Source organism: Poromitra crassiceps (genome assembly GCF_964638095.1).
Source record: "Poromitra crassiceps genome assembly, chromosome: 19".
NCBI classification, from domain to species: Eukaryota; Metazoa; Chordata; class Actinopteri; order Beryciformes; family Melamphaidae; genus Poromitra; species Poromitra crassiceps.
In genome coordinates, this window is record NC_139646.1 from 28,648,535 (window position 1) to 28,665,756 (window position 17,222).

Here is a 17,222-nt window from a genome sequence, read left to right on the forward strand (position 1 = left end):
GGGCCGCACACCTATAGAACACTCAAGAAGTAAGGATGAGTGAGCATGAATTCTACTGCCGTGTTGTCAGTGATTTAAATAAGATGTCATCCTTCATAGTATGTTCTGACCGTGTCAAAGGCTTTCTTCAAGTCGATGAAAATGGCTCCAACCATGCCTCCTTTAACCACGCCTCCTTTAACCCCGCCTCCTTTATCCAGCATGTTTTTTATTTCCTCTACAAAATAACAGTTTGCCGTTTCTGTGGAATGTTTGAACCTAAATCCAAACATAGGATGAAGTGGATGATGAAGTGGATGATGAAGTGGATGATGAAGTGGATGATGAAGTGGATGATGAAGTGGATGATGACCACAGTTCAAATGGTCTGTTCATTGGACTGTAACGACTTTCTCCAACATGATGGCTGATGATTGCCTTTGCCCTAATGTTCATTAACATTAACATCTGAAACATTAATATTTGAAAGTTTAAACCTTTGACTTGCATTGGAAATGATTGCATATATATATATAACATAAAAAAAACAGAGACATCGCTTTACACGTAAAATACCATTTCATTCTATGCGATTGAGTTGATCATCACACAAATGTTGGTGTTTGCATCCTGCATGTGATGCCATCCTGCATGTGATGTCATCCTGCATGTGATGTCATACTGCATGTGATGTCATACTGCATGTGATGTCATACTGCATGTGATGTCATACTGCATGTGATGTCATACTGCATGTGATGTCATACTGCATGTGATGTCATCCTGCATGTGATGGACAGATGAATGAAACAGTGACTGTATGTGAGGGACAGATGAATGAAAGAATGACGGAGACAGAGGCATCTTCTCCTCTCAGCCTGATTTGACTAAAAGACAAACTGACACAGATGAAAGAAGGGAGGAGACAAAAGAAGCAAAGAAGAGATTAAAAAAGTAAAAACAAAATAGATGTAGGTATCTAAGCAGAGAGCGAGAGACACTGTGAAAAGAGAGAGAGACAGAAAGACAGAAATAAAACAAACAGGACGCTGGTGTCAACGGCAGAGGAAACCACATGACTGCACTGAGTAACCACCTTCGTCTCTCACTCTCTCTCCCCCCCCCTCTCTCTCTCTCTCTCTGCGAGAAACTTTCCATTCACCTACTTCAAAGCCCACAATCCAGGTCAAATACAAACTTTATTTATAGCATGAAAAAAAGATGTAAAATATTAGACATACAGTAATTCAATAGCCAACGCTAGAAAGATGATCATAAATGTCATGTGAAAGCATTTTGTTACAAAGTCATATTGATCCAGATGCTGTTGAATCCATATGCTGTGCAAATCTTCGCATCAGTGCGGCTGCAGAATGCGGAGGTGGTGGTGAGTGATGATGATGATGCCAGTGATGAAGGTGGGGGCGCACAATCTACTAGGGGTGTAACGGGACACAAAAATCACGGATCGGTACGTGCCTCGGTTTGGAAGTCACGGTTCGGTTTATTTTCGGTACAGTAAGGGGAAAATCCAGCTTGCTTGCAAGGTTAGGAAAAAATGGCGAAACATAAAATTGCTTGCTACTATTAGGCAGTGGTTTAATGGTAAATAAAAAGGAGGGCAAACCCTGAACAAATATGAATAAAAATCACAGAAAATATACCCCCCCCCCCCCCCCCCCCCATAAAAGACGATCATCCTCATATAAGTCAGTTTGATACGACTAACTGTGATGCATATTATGAATTAATGTGATCAAGATTCACATCAGGCTAAATTCTATTGAATTGAAATTGAGTAAATGGAGTTAAATGGGTTTACACTCCTACTTTACTATACTATTCTTTGTGTGTCTTCTTGGTGTGTAAAAGCCTTTCGACATCTAAAACAACTTGGGTACGGTTATAGAGTTATGGTTTGCAGGTTGCAGTTATGGTTTGTCTGTTGGATTAATTACCCTGCTGCTCCAAACCTATAGAAGGACTTTACAAAAAGAGTCACATTGGGAATGGGCTGTCCTATTATTGAGCACTGGGGCAATGTCAGCATTTTGTAAGTGATACACTAATGCAAGTACATGCACCAGAAAATAATGATTCATCATTATTCGCAGTATTGTCAGATATGATCAGTTTGTGATGATCTTGAATGATTGGTTGATTAATTCCTGAATCAAAACAACGATGATGATGATGATGGTGGTGATGATGATGATGATGATGTCAGCAGTTGTAGGCACTGCCACTGTTCCTATTGGATGAAGGCTCTCTGCTGGCACTGACCGTCAGTCGCTCCAGAGCTGAGACACAACACACACAAAGTCAGTTTCTCTCCCAATACAACCGTGTGTGTGTGTGTGTGTGTGTGTGTGTGTGTGTGTGTGTGTGTGTGTGTGTGTGTGTGTGTGTGTGTGTGTGTGTGTGCGCGTGCGTGCGTGCGTGCGTGCGTGCGTGCGTGCGTGTGTGCGTGCGTGCATTACCGGGGTAGGATGATCTCTTTTCTCCTTCGTCGTTTTGAAGTGCTTTCCCTCGGTGGTAAGATACTGAGGGAGGGAGAGAGAGAGAGAGCATTGTGTTTGATACTGAGGGAGAGAGAGCATTGTGTTTGATACTGAGGGAGGGAGAGCATTGTGTTTGATACTGAGGGAGAGAGAGCATTGTGTTTGATACTGAGGGAGAGAGAGCATTGTGTTTGATACTGAGGGAGAGAGAGCATTGTGTTTGATACTGAGGGAGAGAGAGCATTGTGTTTGATACTGAGGGAGAGAGAGCATTGTGTTTGCAGCAGGAGGGAGAGAGAGCATTGTGTTTGCAGCAGGGTGGTAAGATACTGAGGGAGGGAGAGAGAGCATTGTGTTTGCAGCAGGGTGGTAAGATACTGAGGGAGGGAGAGAGAGCATTGTGTTTGCAGCAGGGAGAATATCATATCAACATCATTTTGAAACAAAATGTCGGCAAGATACGTTTCTAAACGGCAACATTTTACGTTGCTTCAAACCTACAATCTCAACAGAGGTTTGAAACAAAATTGCGGTTAATTAATCATTGGAAAACCGTGTTTTCCCTTTCCAAAGTTAAATGCAAATAAAACAACTTGAACAACATTGTTCTGTTTAGGGAAGCAACACAACTTGTTTAAAGTTAGGATTATGGTTTGGGTTCGGCTTAAAGCATGGCTTTAAAAACACTGCACATGTGCTCATATTACCCAGATGATATATGATACAAAGTGGGTTGATTACTGGTAAAGTCATCCTAGAAATCGCAAAAACCTAAAATGTGATTTAGGGTTGAAACGCTGTCACCATGACTGGGACTCCAACACGTGTTTACGGCCTCCATCCACCCCGACCACAAGACCTTTATTGGCCACCACGCTATTTCAATATCACACTCTATATCTATATCTATTTCAATATCACACTCTATATCTATATCTATTTCAATATCAGACTCTATATCTATATCCATTTCAATATCAGACTCTATATCTATATCCATTTCAATATCAGACTCTATATCTATATCCATTTCAATATCACACTCTATATCTATATCCATTTCAATATCAGACTCTATATCTATATCCATTTCAATATCAGACTCTATATCTATATCCATTTCAATATCACACTCTATATCTATATCTATTTCAATATCAGACTCTATATCTATATCCATTTCAATATCACACTCTATATCTATATCCATTTCAATATCAGACTCTATATCTATATCTATTTCAATATCAGACTCTATATCTATATCTATTTCAATATCAGACTCTATATCTATATCCATTTCAATATCACACTCTATATCTATATCTATTTCAATATCACACTCTATATCTATATCCATTTCAATATCAGACTCTATATCTATATCTATTTCAATATCAGACTCTATATCTATATCTATTTCAATATCAGACTCTATATCTATATCCATTTCAATATCACACTCTATATCTATATCTATTTCAATATCACACTCTATATCTATATCCATTTCAATATCAGACTCTATATCTATATCTATTTCAATATCACACTCTATATCTATATCTATTTCAATATCAGACTCTATATCTATATCCATTTCAATATCACACTCTATATCTATATCTATTTCAATATCAGACTCTATATCTATATCTATTTCAATATCAGACTCTATATCTATATCCATTTCAATATCACACTCTATATCTATATCTATTTCAATATCAGACTCTATATCTATATCCATTTCAATATCACACTCTATATCTATATCCATTTCAATATCACACTCTATATCTATATCTATTTCAATATCACACTCTATATCTATATCTATTTCAATAGCAGAGCGATGTGTGTGACGTTGATATAAACATATATAGAGACATGATATTCAACGATTGCAGAAACGTACAATTTTATTCTGGTGACCAGGCTGACGTTATGGAGCATTTAAAATTCAGTCCTGGTTGTATATGGTTTTATAAAATGTGTGTGTGTGTGTGTGTGTGTGTGTGTGTGTGTGTGTGTGTGTGTGTGTGTGTGTGTGTAGATATGTAGGTGTGTGTGTGTAGGTGCGTGCGTGTGTGTAGGAGGTGCGCTGTGCGTGCGTGCGTGACTCACCACTCTGACTCTGTGTAGGTCCGACCCAGCGGCTCTGTCTCCTATCTGACACTGCATTGACAAACAGCAACAGCAACAATGCATCAAATCAACAAAGAAACCAAAATCAATCATTTCAAATGTTGCATGGGCAGTAAAGCAGGAAAATCAGCTTTTCTTCCAATCTGAAAGTTGATTTATTGCAGATATTAGGAATAAACAGTCAGGCTGTTCTCATTCAAAATCTACACGATAATTTATAAAGCACATGATATATAAACCCCTTCTCCTCATCTGTCGACGCACAGGGTAGTCAAATAGATCTGCCATGCAACTCCCACAACAACCACAAGGCACATTGAACCTTTTTGTTATTTAGGGGAGGCTTTGTATAGACGAGCAGCCTTTATCTTGTCTTCATGTTTGCTCTGGACTTTATTCCAGCACTTCCGTGTCAGAATGACGCAAATCGCATATCATTCTGGACATTCTGGACGTAGAAGTGAACAGCTGTTCTGCTCGAGGGCAGTTGTTCCAACTACAGATTGTTTCTTTTTATTTGTTCTGTATGCGTACATCCCATCGACATATTTATATTATACTGTATATATATTTAATATAGCTCAATGGTACATCCACGGAGAATCGCATGGAGAGCCTTAAGGCCCAATTATACTCTACGTTAAAGACGGAGACGGAGACAAAAATCAAATGTCTTTAGTTTTTCACATTTTTTCACATCAAAAGTTCATTTTTCAGGATTTCATTCATAACTGTAATCTACAGTATGCTGAGGTAATTCAGTACTATCAAACTTTTACCCTATTTCAACCAATCATCACAGCATGACAGCTGTCAATCAATCATCATTGCGGAGGAGAAAATTCTGAGCAGGCAAGATGGCTGCCTAGTGCCTACATGGGCAGAATTTTCTAACACATAAATGTTAATATATTTGGCCAATAAGTATGTAAAAAAAAAAGGTAATATCTTATTTCAATGTAGAATGCAAAGGACATGTAACTGGCTCGTTAAACTCGCATTACAGGAATATTTTATTTACCGCAGCTAGTCGACGCTCCAAGCCGGCAGGCAGCACTCTTGCCTCGGCTTGGAAACGGTAGCCCGCACGGAGGCAGCCAGCTGCCCGGTTCTATGCGGATCTATACACTGAATCCCACTCCATTTGGAGGCTGAACACATCATACTAGCGCCAGGATTGGCCAACGTCAACTCCAGTCCCCGGAACAGTCAAATCAAATTATCCACGCACTATGTCCCGCCTCTCTGCAATGTTTCAGTGAGAGCAATGTTTGTTTCCAGTCTGATATGTCACATATGTCTGAGACCCGTTTCTTGTCGTCTTTAACCAAGTTGTTTTATGTTGAAACAGTAGGCTACACTTTCTATTGTCTTGTATTGTATTGTATTGTATTGTATTGTATTAGATTTTATTCGATTCTATCTCGATTCTATTCTATTCTGACAGTTTGACAAACAGCATAATCTTTAATCTGGCACTATAGTCTTAATCTGAAGATGAAGCTATTTTCAGGTCACTAAGTAGGCAGATGGCCTGCAAATGTGTGGGCATGGGCATATTATGTGCATGTGCGTATGTGTGTGTGTGTGTGTGTGTGTGTGTGTGTGTGTGTGTGTGTGTGTGTGCGACTGTGCGTGTGCGTGTGCGTGTGCGTGTGCGTGTGCGTGCGTGTGTGTGCGTGTGCGTGTGTGTGTGTGTGTGTGTGCGTGCGTGCGTGTGTGTGTGTGCTGCGAGCGTGTGTGTGTGTGTGTGTGTGTGTGTGTGTGTGTGTGTGCACACACTCACGTCTCTTCTGCAGGGCAGTGACAGTGGGCTTGGTGAAGCGGATCAGCAGCAGGAGCAGCAGCAGGACGCACAGCAGACCCACACACACTTTGTAGCTGTGCAGCTCCCCTCGCACATCTGGCACCACTGGAGGCTCCGCCCGCACTGCACACACACACGTACACACACACACGTACACGTACACGTACACACACGCACACACACACACGCACACACATGCACGCACGCACGCACGCACGCGCACAAACGCGTACACACGCACGCACACACAATGCATTTTTTTTTTTTACAAAATAATGCTGACAAAATACTTGGGTATAAAATCTACTTGGTACATTCCCACACAAACAAAGACACATACAGAGTAAACCAACCTGTGCAGTGGACCATCAGTGTGTTACAGATGGTGTTATTATCTCCGCTGATGTTGAAGCCCCGTATTAGAGTCCCTTGTCTCAGCTCCGGTTCACCCGTACAGTTTCTGGTCCTGCTGTTGCACACCTCTGACAGAAGAGCTTTGAGCTCTCCAGAAGTACTGTAGCATACAGGTTGAGGCGATGGGGATTCAGGGGAGGCTAGAAGGGACAGGTGGACCACTAGGACCGCTCCCTTGCAGGATTTACCCGGCTGCCATGTGACTGTAAAGATGCCCAGGGCAGGACGGGGGGGTTTGTGCGGAAGCGGGTCAGCAGCGGAAGGCCTATAGGGACAGCTGCAGTTGTTGGGTTGGGTGTGGTTGGTGGTCGAGGCGTCAGTGGGTTTTGAGTTGGATTCTGGGAGAGAGGTACATGATATTTAGCGTGGACTATACAGAGGAAAATCACCATGTGTGCAGCTACAGAACACCTGTATCTGGCTGGAATAGCCTATCACTCTAAAAAATATTTATTTTTTATTTATTTATTTTATTCCCAGTGTGGGGAAATCTATCCTCTAACTGTAGGAACCTTCGTAGAGGAGCAGTGGGCAGCCACAAATAAAGAAATATGAATACGAATATATTCATGCATATTCTATATCCAATCAAAATTATTTTACTCCATGACTTCACAACATAAAAGAAGACCTGGATAGATGGAATACACTCGCACTCTCTCTAATTGGCCTCATTCCCACTGTTGTGGAAAAATGAACATCCCCCCAAAAATCTATTTTCCATGACCCGTGTCTTCCGTACTCATCTTCATATACATTATGCGGATCCAGCAGAACTAGGCCTAGCGTCCATTTTTGGTGGCTACGCCTATTAGAGCCCAGAGATTCTTTGTAGCCTAGTTCTGATGGAAAAGATGATTTATTTGATAAATGAATCACATAATTTGTGGAAAAATGCTATTTGAGCCACACTAAGTGGCACTGAATGACAAGCACTCTTAACAAAAATGGTTCTCAAAAGCACCGGGAAATGGTTCTTTAAAGACACTGGAAACCGTAAGCATGTAAAAGTTCTAGACATTAGTTTAAATCAAAATCCTAAATATAGCCATTTGTGTGTTATACTGTTTTCTGATCTTGGGTTTGAAGTGAGTATAGCCTACTTGCTGACATTTTTAATCATTAAAATCTTTATAACACATTTTTCTATGGTGTGACAAACTCAAAACATATTTAGTTTTGGTTTCCAGGGAATATAATAATAATAATGGATTGGATTCATATTATAGCGCCTTTCTAGATACTCAGAGCGCTTCACATATTAGGGGAGGGAGGGGGAGGGAACTCAACTCATCCACCACCGATAAGCATTTACCATAGCAGAACCCTTGGCCCGTTCTCATTCATGCGTGATACCGACATGAAAGCTAGCCTTCAGTTGCACGCTACCGACATGAAAGCTATAGCCTCCCTCAGCACGCTACCGACGTGAAAGCTAACCTCCCGCAGCACGCTACTGACGTGAAAGCTATAGCCTCCCTCAGCACGCTACCGACGTGAAAGCTAGCCTCCCGCAGCACGCTACTGACGTGAAAGGTAGCCTCCCGCAGCACGCTACCGACGTGAAAGCTAGCCTCCCGCAGCACGCTACCGACGTGAAAGCTAGCCTCCCGCAGCACGCTACTGACGTGAAAGCTATAGCCTCCCTCAGCACGCTACCGACGTGAAAGCTAGCCTCCCTCAGCACGCTATCGACGTGAAAGCTAACCTCCCGCAGCACGCTATCGACGTGAAAGCTAGCCTCCTGCGGCACGCTACGAATGTGAAAGCTAGCCTCCAGCGGCACGCTACCGATGTGAAAGCTAGCCTTCCGCGGCACGCTACCAATGTGAAAGCTAGCCTCCCATGGCACGCTACCAATGTGAAAGCTAGCCTCCCGCGGCACGCTACCGATGTGAAAGCTAGCCTCCCGCGGCACGCTGCCAATGTGAAAGCTAGCCTCCCATGGCACGCTACCAATGTGAAAGCTAGCCTCCCGCGGCACGCTACCGACGTGAAAGCTATAGCCTCCCTCAGCACGCTACCGACGTGAAAGCTAGCCTCCCGCAGCACGCTACTGACGTGAAAGCTAACCTCCCGCAGCACGTTACCGACGTGAAAGCTAGCCTCCCGCGGCACGCTACCAATGTGAAAGCTAGCCTCCCGTGGCACGCTACCGATGTGAAAGCTAGCCTCCCGCGGCACGCTACCAATGTGAAAGCTAGCCTCCCATGGCACGCTACCAATGTGAAAGCTAGCCTCCCGCGGCACGCTACCGATGTGAAAGCTAGCCTCCCGCGGCACGCTACCGATGTGAAAGCTAGCCTCTCACGGCACGCTACCGATGTGAAAGCTAGCCTTCCACGGCACGCTACCGACGTGAAAGCTAGCCTCCTGCGGCACGCTACCGACGTGAAAGCTAGCCTCCCGCTGCACGCTACCGACGTGAAAGCTAGCCTCCCGCGGCACGCTACCGACGTGAAAGCTAGCCTCTCGCGGCACGCTACCGATGTGAAAGCTAGCCTCCCGCGGCACGCTACCGATGTGAAAGCTAGCCTCCCGCGGCACGCTACCGACGTGAAAGCTAGCCTTCCACGGCACACTACCGACGTGAAAGCTAGCCTCCCGCTGCAAGCTACCAACATGAAAGCTAGCCTCCCGCGGCACGCTACCGACGTGAAAGCTAGCCTCCCGCGGCACTCTACCGACTTGAAAGCTAGCCTCCCGCGGCACGCTACCGATGTGAAAGCTAGCCTCCCGCGGCACGCTACCGATGTGAAAGCTAGCCTCCCGCGGCACGCTACCAACGTGAAAGCTAGCCTCTCACGGCACGCTACCGACGTGAAAGCTAGCCTCTCACGGCACGCTACCAACGTGAAAGCTAGCCTCTCACGGCACGCTACCAACGTGAAAGCTGGCCTCCCGCGGCACGCTACCAACGTGAAAGCTAGCCTCCTGTGGCACGCTACCGACGTGAAAGCTAGCCTCCTGCGGTGCGCTATACCAATGTGATAGCTAGCCTTCTCCTTGTTTTTAGACAGTCGGGTAGTCCAGCAGAACTTCCCTCAATGTCTGAAAGTGACGCCACGGGACTGCAACATTGAAGTAAGCCGCAGCTTGGTACGGGAGCAGGGGTAGTGAACCTGTAGATTCCACCTTTCACACAAGAGGATTCCCGGCATGTCCATTTTTTTAGAGGTGGAAAGAGTACTGACAAATCCTACTCAAGTACAAGTATTGTTACTTGAGTGAAAATGTACTCAAGTAAAAGTACTAGTCCAGGAATTTACTCAAGTAGCCTATTTAAAAGTACTCAAGGTAGGCCTACTCAAATAAAAGTACATTTGTGTTACTTTTTAAATGTGTAGGCTATATTAATTATTTACCCAAATACATTTCACACATGCAGCACGTTACCAGTGTTACCTAAGGCAGTGGTTCTCAAATGGGGGTCCGTGGCACTTTGCCAGGGGGTCTGCGAAAAGTTTTCAGGAAAATAAAAAATAAAAACCTGTTTTTTTTGCAAAAGCTTCATAGTTCAACGAAAATATTTTATGCTTTAAATCTAAAATGGTTCATGGATTACATTCTAACAAACCCATTTAAAAGTCAAGCACGTTACCGTGGAAAAAATTAGGCTTAGCCCAAAATCACAAATCAGAATGAGGGGGTCCCGGTATATTTTCTATCTTGTAAGGGCTCCTTGGCTGAAAAACATTTGAGAACCTCTGACCTACGGCAGTGATTTCCAAAGTGGGGGTCAGGACCTCCCGGAGAGGACACCGAGATTTCCAGAATGTGTGAAATTGACCTAAATAATGTGTGAAGTACAGAATGTGTGAAATACAAATACATTTCCCCCCTACTTAGCCATCGTTAGGTCCCTGGTATTTATCGTTTTATTGCTTTTATTGTCTTATTGTTTTAGTCTCTTATCTTTCTGATTTTAATTGCCATCATATATGCACTTTGTATTATGTTGCCTTCAATTAGTATTTTTGCACTTTACCTATTTATATTTGTGCACTTTGCTCCCCCGCCTGTGAAGCACTTTGGTTCGGCTGCCGCTGTATGTAAATGTGCTATATAAATAAAGTTGACTTGACTTGACAAATAGCACATTTGAACCATAACTAGGTATCTGGCACGCTACACGCTCGATTCCTAGGCTCGCCGCCCCTGCAGCTCGCCGAGCTGGCCCTGCAGCTCACATACGCAGCTCGGCTGCGCGTGTGTGTTGCTCACAAAATAATATAATATAATTGTTTACATTCGCGCGGGTGTGAGTGTGTGCCCCTTAAGTTTACATCCATCAGTCTTATGACATCGCTGATGACATCATCAGTGTCTTATGACATCACTGATGACATCATCAGTGACTTAGGATATCACTGATGACATCATCGGTGGGACAAAAATGTAAACCCTGAAGACATCACTGATGACATCATCAGTGATGTCACAATGCACAATTGCTCAAGTGACATCACTTGTGACAGCATCAGTGATTTATGACATCACTGATGACATCATCAGTGGGACAAAAATGTAAACAGAGAGAGAACAGAGAAACATTGCCCACATGCTCCCTTTTATAATAAGGATTGTTAGGTTTTCTTTGTTTTGTTGACTCTATGTAGTGCATGTTATGCTTCAACCAGCTCCGGGGGTCGTGGGGGTCGCCAGCCTCTGGCACCATTATTTTGGGGGTTGCGGGCTGAAAAGTTTGGGAACCCTTTGACCTAAGCTGTCCCTGTCTTTGTCTGTCTTCCCTTTGACCTAAGCTGTCCCTGTCTTTGTCTGTCTTCCCTTTGACCTAAGCTGTCCCTGTCTTTGTCTGTCTTGTCTTTCATACTGAACAGCTGGTTCAGATGCAGCAGGGATGCTCAGTTTGATGATTCTCTGCTTTGCCAGACGAGCTAAAGCTGCTCAGCAGCAACATCACAATCACATCCATTTAGCTACGGCTATCAGCAGTGTTCAATGAAACTGAGCTTTCTGAACTCATGTGGATGAGGATCATTACTAATTTGATTATCTACACCTCAAGTAGAACATCTATTAATAAAATTACTCAAGTAAGAGCAAAAGTATAGCAGTATAAAAATACTTAAAGAGTACAAATCCTTAGATTCTCTTAGCAGTAGATTCCCTGCCTACCAACACAAGGGTTGCAGGTTCGCGCCCCCGTGTTACCTCCGGCTTGCTCGGGCGCCCATACAGGCACGATTGGCTGTGTCTGTGGTCGGGAAGCCCGATTGGGGGTATGTGTCCAGGTCGCTGCACTAGCGCCTCCTCTGGTCGGTCGGGGCGCCTGTTCAGGCAGAAGGGAACTGGTGGGAATAGCGTGATCCTCCCACATGCTAACGGGCATTGTGGGGAGTTCTGCTGGACTTCCCCGTGCTTCCAAATATGTCGAGTAACGGTATTTTATTCGCCGGTATGTTGTGCCGAGGGGTCGTGACCCAAAGTGTCAGTTGCATTACGTTTAGTACCAACCATTATCATAATAGTAGCAACCATCTTATCATAATAAACAAAGTTTCATCGAATCCTTTAATTTAAAAATGTATATTAAAAGTGACGTGGGTGAAGAGCAAAAATACTAGGAAAGATATTGCTGTTGACTATAGATGCCTTAGTCAGTTACTGCGACACTCTACTCCCAGTCAACTTCTTTGACCTCGTTCATGTCATCATCTTCTGTTCCTCTTCTACGGAAGCGTATCTGCCTGCTCTCTACTGTTCTCTATCAAATGAAGCTGAAAAGACACTGCACTCACCTTCACCGACTGTCATCAGGACGAGAGTTGAGACCACCAGGACCACCAGGACCATCCTGATCTCCATCACCGAAAGACAGACCACCAAACGACAAGTGGAGGAATGAGAGAGAGAGGGAGAGAGAGAGAGAGGGAGAGAGAGAGAGAGCGAGAGAAGACGACACAATGTGACGCCAACAACAGCACAACTGATGAGAGAGGAAACGTGCAGGGGTGTAAGAACTTCTCACCCACCCCTCTCTCTCTGTCTCTGTTTCTCTCTGTCTCTCTCTTTCTCTCTCTATTTCTCTCTCTTTCTCTCTCTCTGTTTCTCTCTCTTTCTCTCTATTTCTCTGTTTCTCTCTGTCTCTGTCTCTCTGGTTCGCTCTGTCTGTCTGTCTCTGTCCCTCTGTCTGTCTGTCTGTCTCTGTCCCTCTGTCTGTCTGTCTCTGTCCCTCTGTCTGTCTGTCTGTCTGTCTGTCTCTCTCTCTGTTTCTCTCTGTCTCTGTCTCTCTGGTTCGCTCTGTCTGTCTGTCTCTGTCTGTCTCTGTCTATCTGTCTGTCTGTCTCTGTCTGTCTGTCTGTCTGTCTGTCTGTCTGTCTGTCTCTCTCTCTCTCTCTCTCTCTCTCTCTCTCATACAGTGAATCACTTCTTCCCTGCCTACTGGTGCAGCTTGTGCAAAAGTGCACATTTCCTCCCTTCAAAGCAAATGAGAGAAAGAAGGAAGGAGTAGGAGGAGGAGGTGAAGAGAGGAGGAGGAGGTGAAGAGAAATGATTCTGTGACTTTAGAGTAAAATAAAATCACTTTTTGAACGAGTTTTTGAGTCATCGTCGTAAAAGCACTCGACGGGTTTAGAGTGGGAATGCAATGGACACCAATGGAAAAAAGCCAGCAGTCTGAAAAGAGAATGTAAATCATTGCCTACTGTACATGCATCGTCAAAATATACACGTGAAAATTGTTTTGTTTTGAAATAACCAGCTATTTCAAAATCCCACTTCACATATGAATCCACACTGTATACAGAAGGGTAAATATACATGAATCCACACTGTATACAGAAGGACAGGTAAATATACATGAATCCACACTGTATACAGAAGGACAGGTAATATACATGAATCCACACTGTATACAGAAGGACAGGTAAATATACATGAATCCACACTGTATACAGAAGGACAGGTAAATATACATGAATCCACACTGTATACAGAAGGACAGGTAAATATACATGAATCCACACTGTATACAGAAGGACAGGTAATATACATGAATCCACACTGTATACAGAAGGGTAAATATACATCAATCCACACTGTATACAGAAGGACAGGTAAATATACATGAATCCACACTGTATACAGAAGGACAGGTAAATATACATGAATCCACACTGTATACAGAAGGGTAAATATACATGAATCCACACTGTATACAGAAGGACAGGTAAATATACATGAATCCACACTGTATACAGAAGGACAGGTAAATATACATGAATCCACACTGTATACAGAAGGGTAAATATACATGAATCCACACTGTATACAGAAGGGTAAATATACATGAATCCACACTGTATACAGAAGGACAGGTAAATATACATGAATCCACACTGTATACAGAAGGACAGGTAAATATACATGAATCCACACTGTATACAGAAGGGTAAATATACATGAATCCACACTGTATACAGAAGGACAGGTAAATATACATGAATCCACACTGTATACAGAAGGGTAAATATACATGAATCCACACTGTATACAGAAGGGTAAATATACATGAATCCACACTGTATACAGAAGGACAGGTAAATATACATGAATCCACACTGTATACAGAAGGACAGGTAAATATACATGAATCCACACTGTATAGAAGGACAGTTAAATATACATGAATCCACACTGTATACAGAAGGACAGGTAAATATACATGAATCCACACTGTATACAGAAGGACAGGTAAATATACATGAATCCACACTGTATAGAAGGACAGGTAAATATACATGAATCCACACTGTATACAGAAGGACAGGTAAATATACATGAATCCACACTGTATACAGAAGGACAGGTAATATACATGAATCCACACTGTATACAGAAGGGTAAATATACATGAATCCACACTGTATACAGAAGGACAGGTAAATATACATGAATCCACACTGTATACAGAAGGACAGGTAAATATACATGAATCCACACTGTATACAGAAGGGTAAATATACATGAATCCACACTGTATACAGAAGGACAGGTAAATATACATGAATCCACACTGTATACAGAAGGACAGGTAAATATACATGAATCCACACTGTATACAGAAGGACAGGTAAATATACATGAATCCACACTGTATACAGAAGGACAGGTAAATATACATGAATCCACACTGTATACAGAAGGACAGGTAATATACATGAATCCACACTGTATACAGAAGGGTAAATATACATGAATCCACACTGTATACAGAAGGACAGGTAAATATACATGAATCCACACTGTATACAGAAGGACAGGTAAATATACATGAATCCACACTGTATATAGAAGGGTAAATATACATGAATCCACACTGTATACAGAAGGACAGGTAAATATACATGAATCCACACTGTATACAGAAGGACAGGTAAATATACATGAATCCACACTGTATACAGAAGGACAGGTAAATATAAATGGTAAATGGTAAATGGCCTGCATTTATATAGCGCTTTTATCCAAAGCGCTTTACAATCAGTAGATATTCTACATTCACCCATTCATACACCCATTCATACATGAATCCACAATGTATACAGAAGGACAGGTAAATATACATGAATCCACAATGTATACAGAAGGACAGGTAAATATACATGAATCCACACTGTATACAGAAGGACAGGTAAATATACATGAATCCACACTGTATACAGAAGGACAGGTAAATATATACAGGTAAATATACATGAATCCACACCAGTGGCGTCGTCAGCCCTGGGCTTCCGGGTTTAGAGCCCCGGATGTTTCTTTCCTAGCCCCTGAGGTTATGAACAGCCTCTCAAGTCAGTGCTTGCAGCGAAACCCCCCTCTTTCCCCCGTCGAGTTGGTTTTTCCCATGATGACGCATCATGGAAGAAACCAACTCAGTCAGAGTGTACGAACCCCCCCAGTAACTCCTGTGAAGGTATTTTATTAAGGTACACGCTTCCTGTAAACCTAAATTCTGATGGCGCCGTTTTTGTATCATATGGTACTTTTATTTTGAAACTTAGAGCGGACGTAGTGATGTTGTATCTACGCTACTTGACGTAAGGTGTGCTCACCGGCCGGAAGTGAATTGACATGAAAAAGTTAAACAGACGGTCGCAAAACACATGTCGCTCTTCAACCTACGGTTCTTTATCTAATCAAAAGCGCCTAGCTGGAATTGGGAACAAGGTATTGTTTGTTGTAATGGTTTAATGAAGCAGTGATGTGTGGTTTTGTTTAATGTAACTGTGAAGTGAAGGCATTGTTATTGTGACAGTCATGCTAACGTTAGCTTATAGACATTGGAGTGGATGGCTGTGGCTTCATGCTGATGCTAGCGTTGTAGCTCTTGTATGGTTAATAATATTCTGTGTGAAGATATTTTCTGAGATAAATTTATCTCAGAAAATATCTTCACAACTAAACAACTAAATAACATAAGATAATTTCATAGTTGTAGCTACTGTGATGCTGTGCATGTTGGCGCATGTCATTTGTTTGAATAATTTCATAGTGAGATGATGAGCTCGTGTGGAGAGGAGGTGGTGAGGAGTGAAGCAGAAACATTATGTAATGACACACTATGACAATAGTAACTGATAATTTGGTCCTGCATAGCCTACTGATATTTTCTGTTTGTTTTTTTCTCATCTCAGCCTGAGGGGAGTGGAGCAGAGCAAAACAGAGGACACCAGACCACAGAGGAGAGGAGAGGAGAGGAGAGGAGAGGAGAGGAGAGGAGAGGAGAGGAGAGGAGAGGAGAGGAGAGGAGAGCAGAGTTGAGGAGACCAGACCAGAGGATGAGGAGGGGAGGTGGTGAGAACTTCTTGTAAGTGAAAGAGGCTAATGCTGACATTTATCAATTCATGAAGTTGCTAAGTGGACTCCCGCCAGAACCCTATCAAGGACCTCTGGTGGTCCCTGGACCTCACTTTGAGACCCACTAATCTTGTTCTTCTGTATTCATCTCAAATGACTCACAACATGCGTCTTTACGGATTGGAAAAAACAAAAAAATTTGAAGGCAGGGGGGGGGGGGGGCCTCCCCCGTACCCCCCTCCCCGTCGGGTGACCTGGCTAAAGCCCCCAATGTCTTCAGGACCTAGAAACGCCCCTGATCCACACTGTATTATGGAAGGGTAAATATACATGAATCCACACTGCATACAGAAGGACAGGTAGCTGTAGCTGAGAACTGTTCCTGTATGTTCCTGTCGCTGGCTGCTATGTTTTTGTTTGTCTCTGAGAGTGAAACCAAGACAAATTCCTATCAACTTTTGTTGACATGGCAATAAATCTTTTGAATCTAAATATACATGAATCCACACTGTATACAGAAGGGTAAATATACATGAATCCACACTGTATAC

General features: G+C 43.0%; 1 protein-coding gene across 1 annotated transcript; it reads right to left on the reverse strand.

Annotated features, from left to right (window-relative positions):
- Window positions 1–1,166: 1,166 nt before the first annotated feature.
- Window positions 1,167–12,783, reverse strand: cd5 (CD5 molecule). The gene is made up of 6 exons (XM_083655474.1): window positions 12,612–12,783; window positions 6,789–7,187; window positions 6,415–6,558; window positions 4,608–4,658; window positions 2,460–2,522; window positions 1,167–2,279 (listed from the first exon to the last, which is right to left on the reverse strand). Exons 1-6 carry the CDS (start codon window positions 12,676–12,678, stop codon window positions 2,203–2,205), a joined length of 801 nt encoding a protein of 266 aa, XP_083511600.1. The 5' UTR covers window positions 12,679–12,783; the 3' UTR covers window positions 1,167–2,202.
- Between the last annotated feature and the right edge of the window lie 4,439 nt (window positions 12,784–17,222).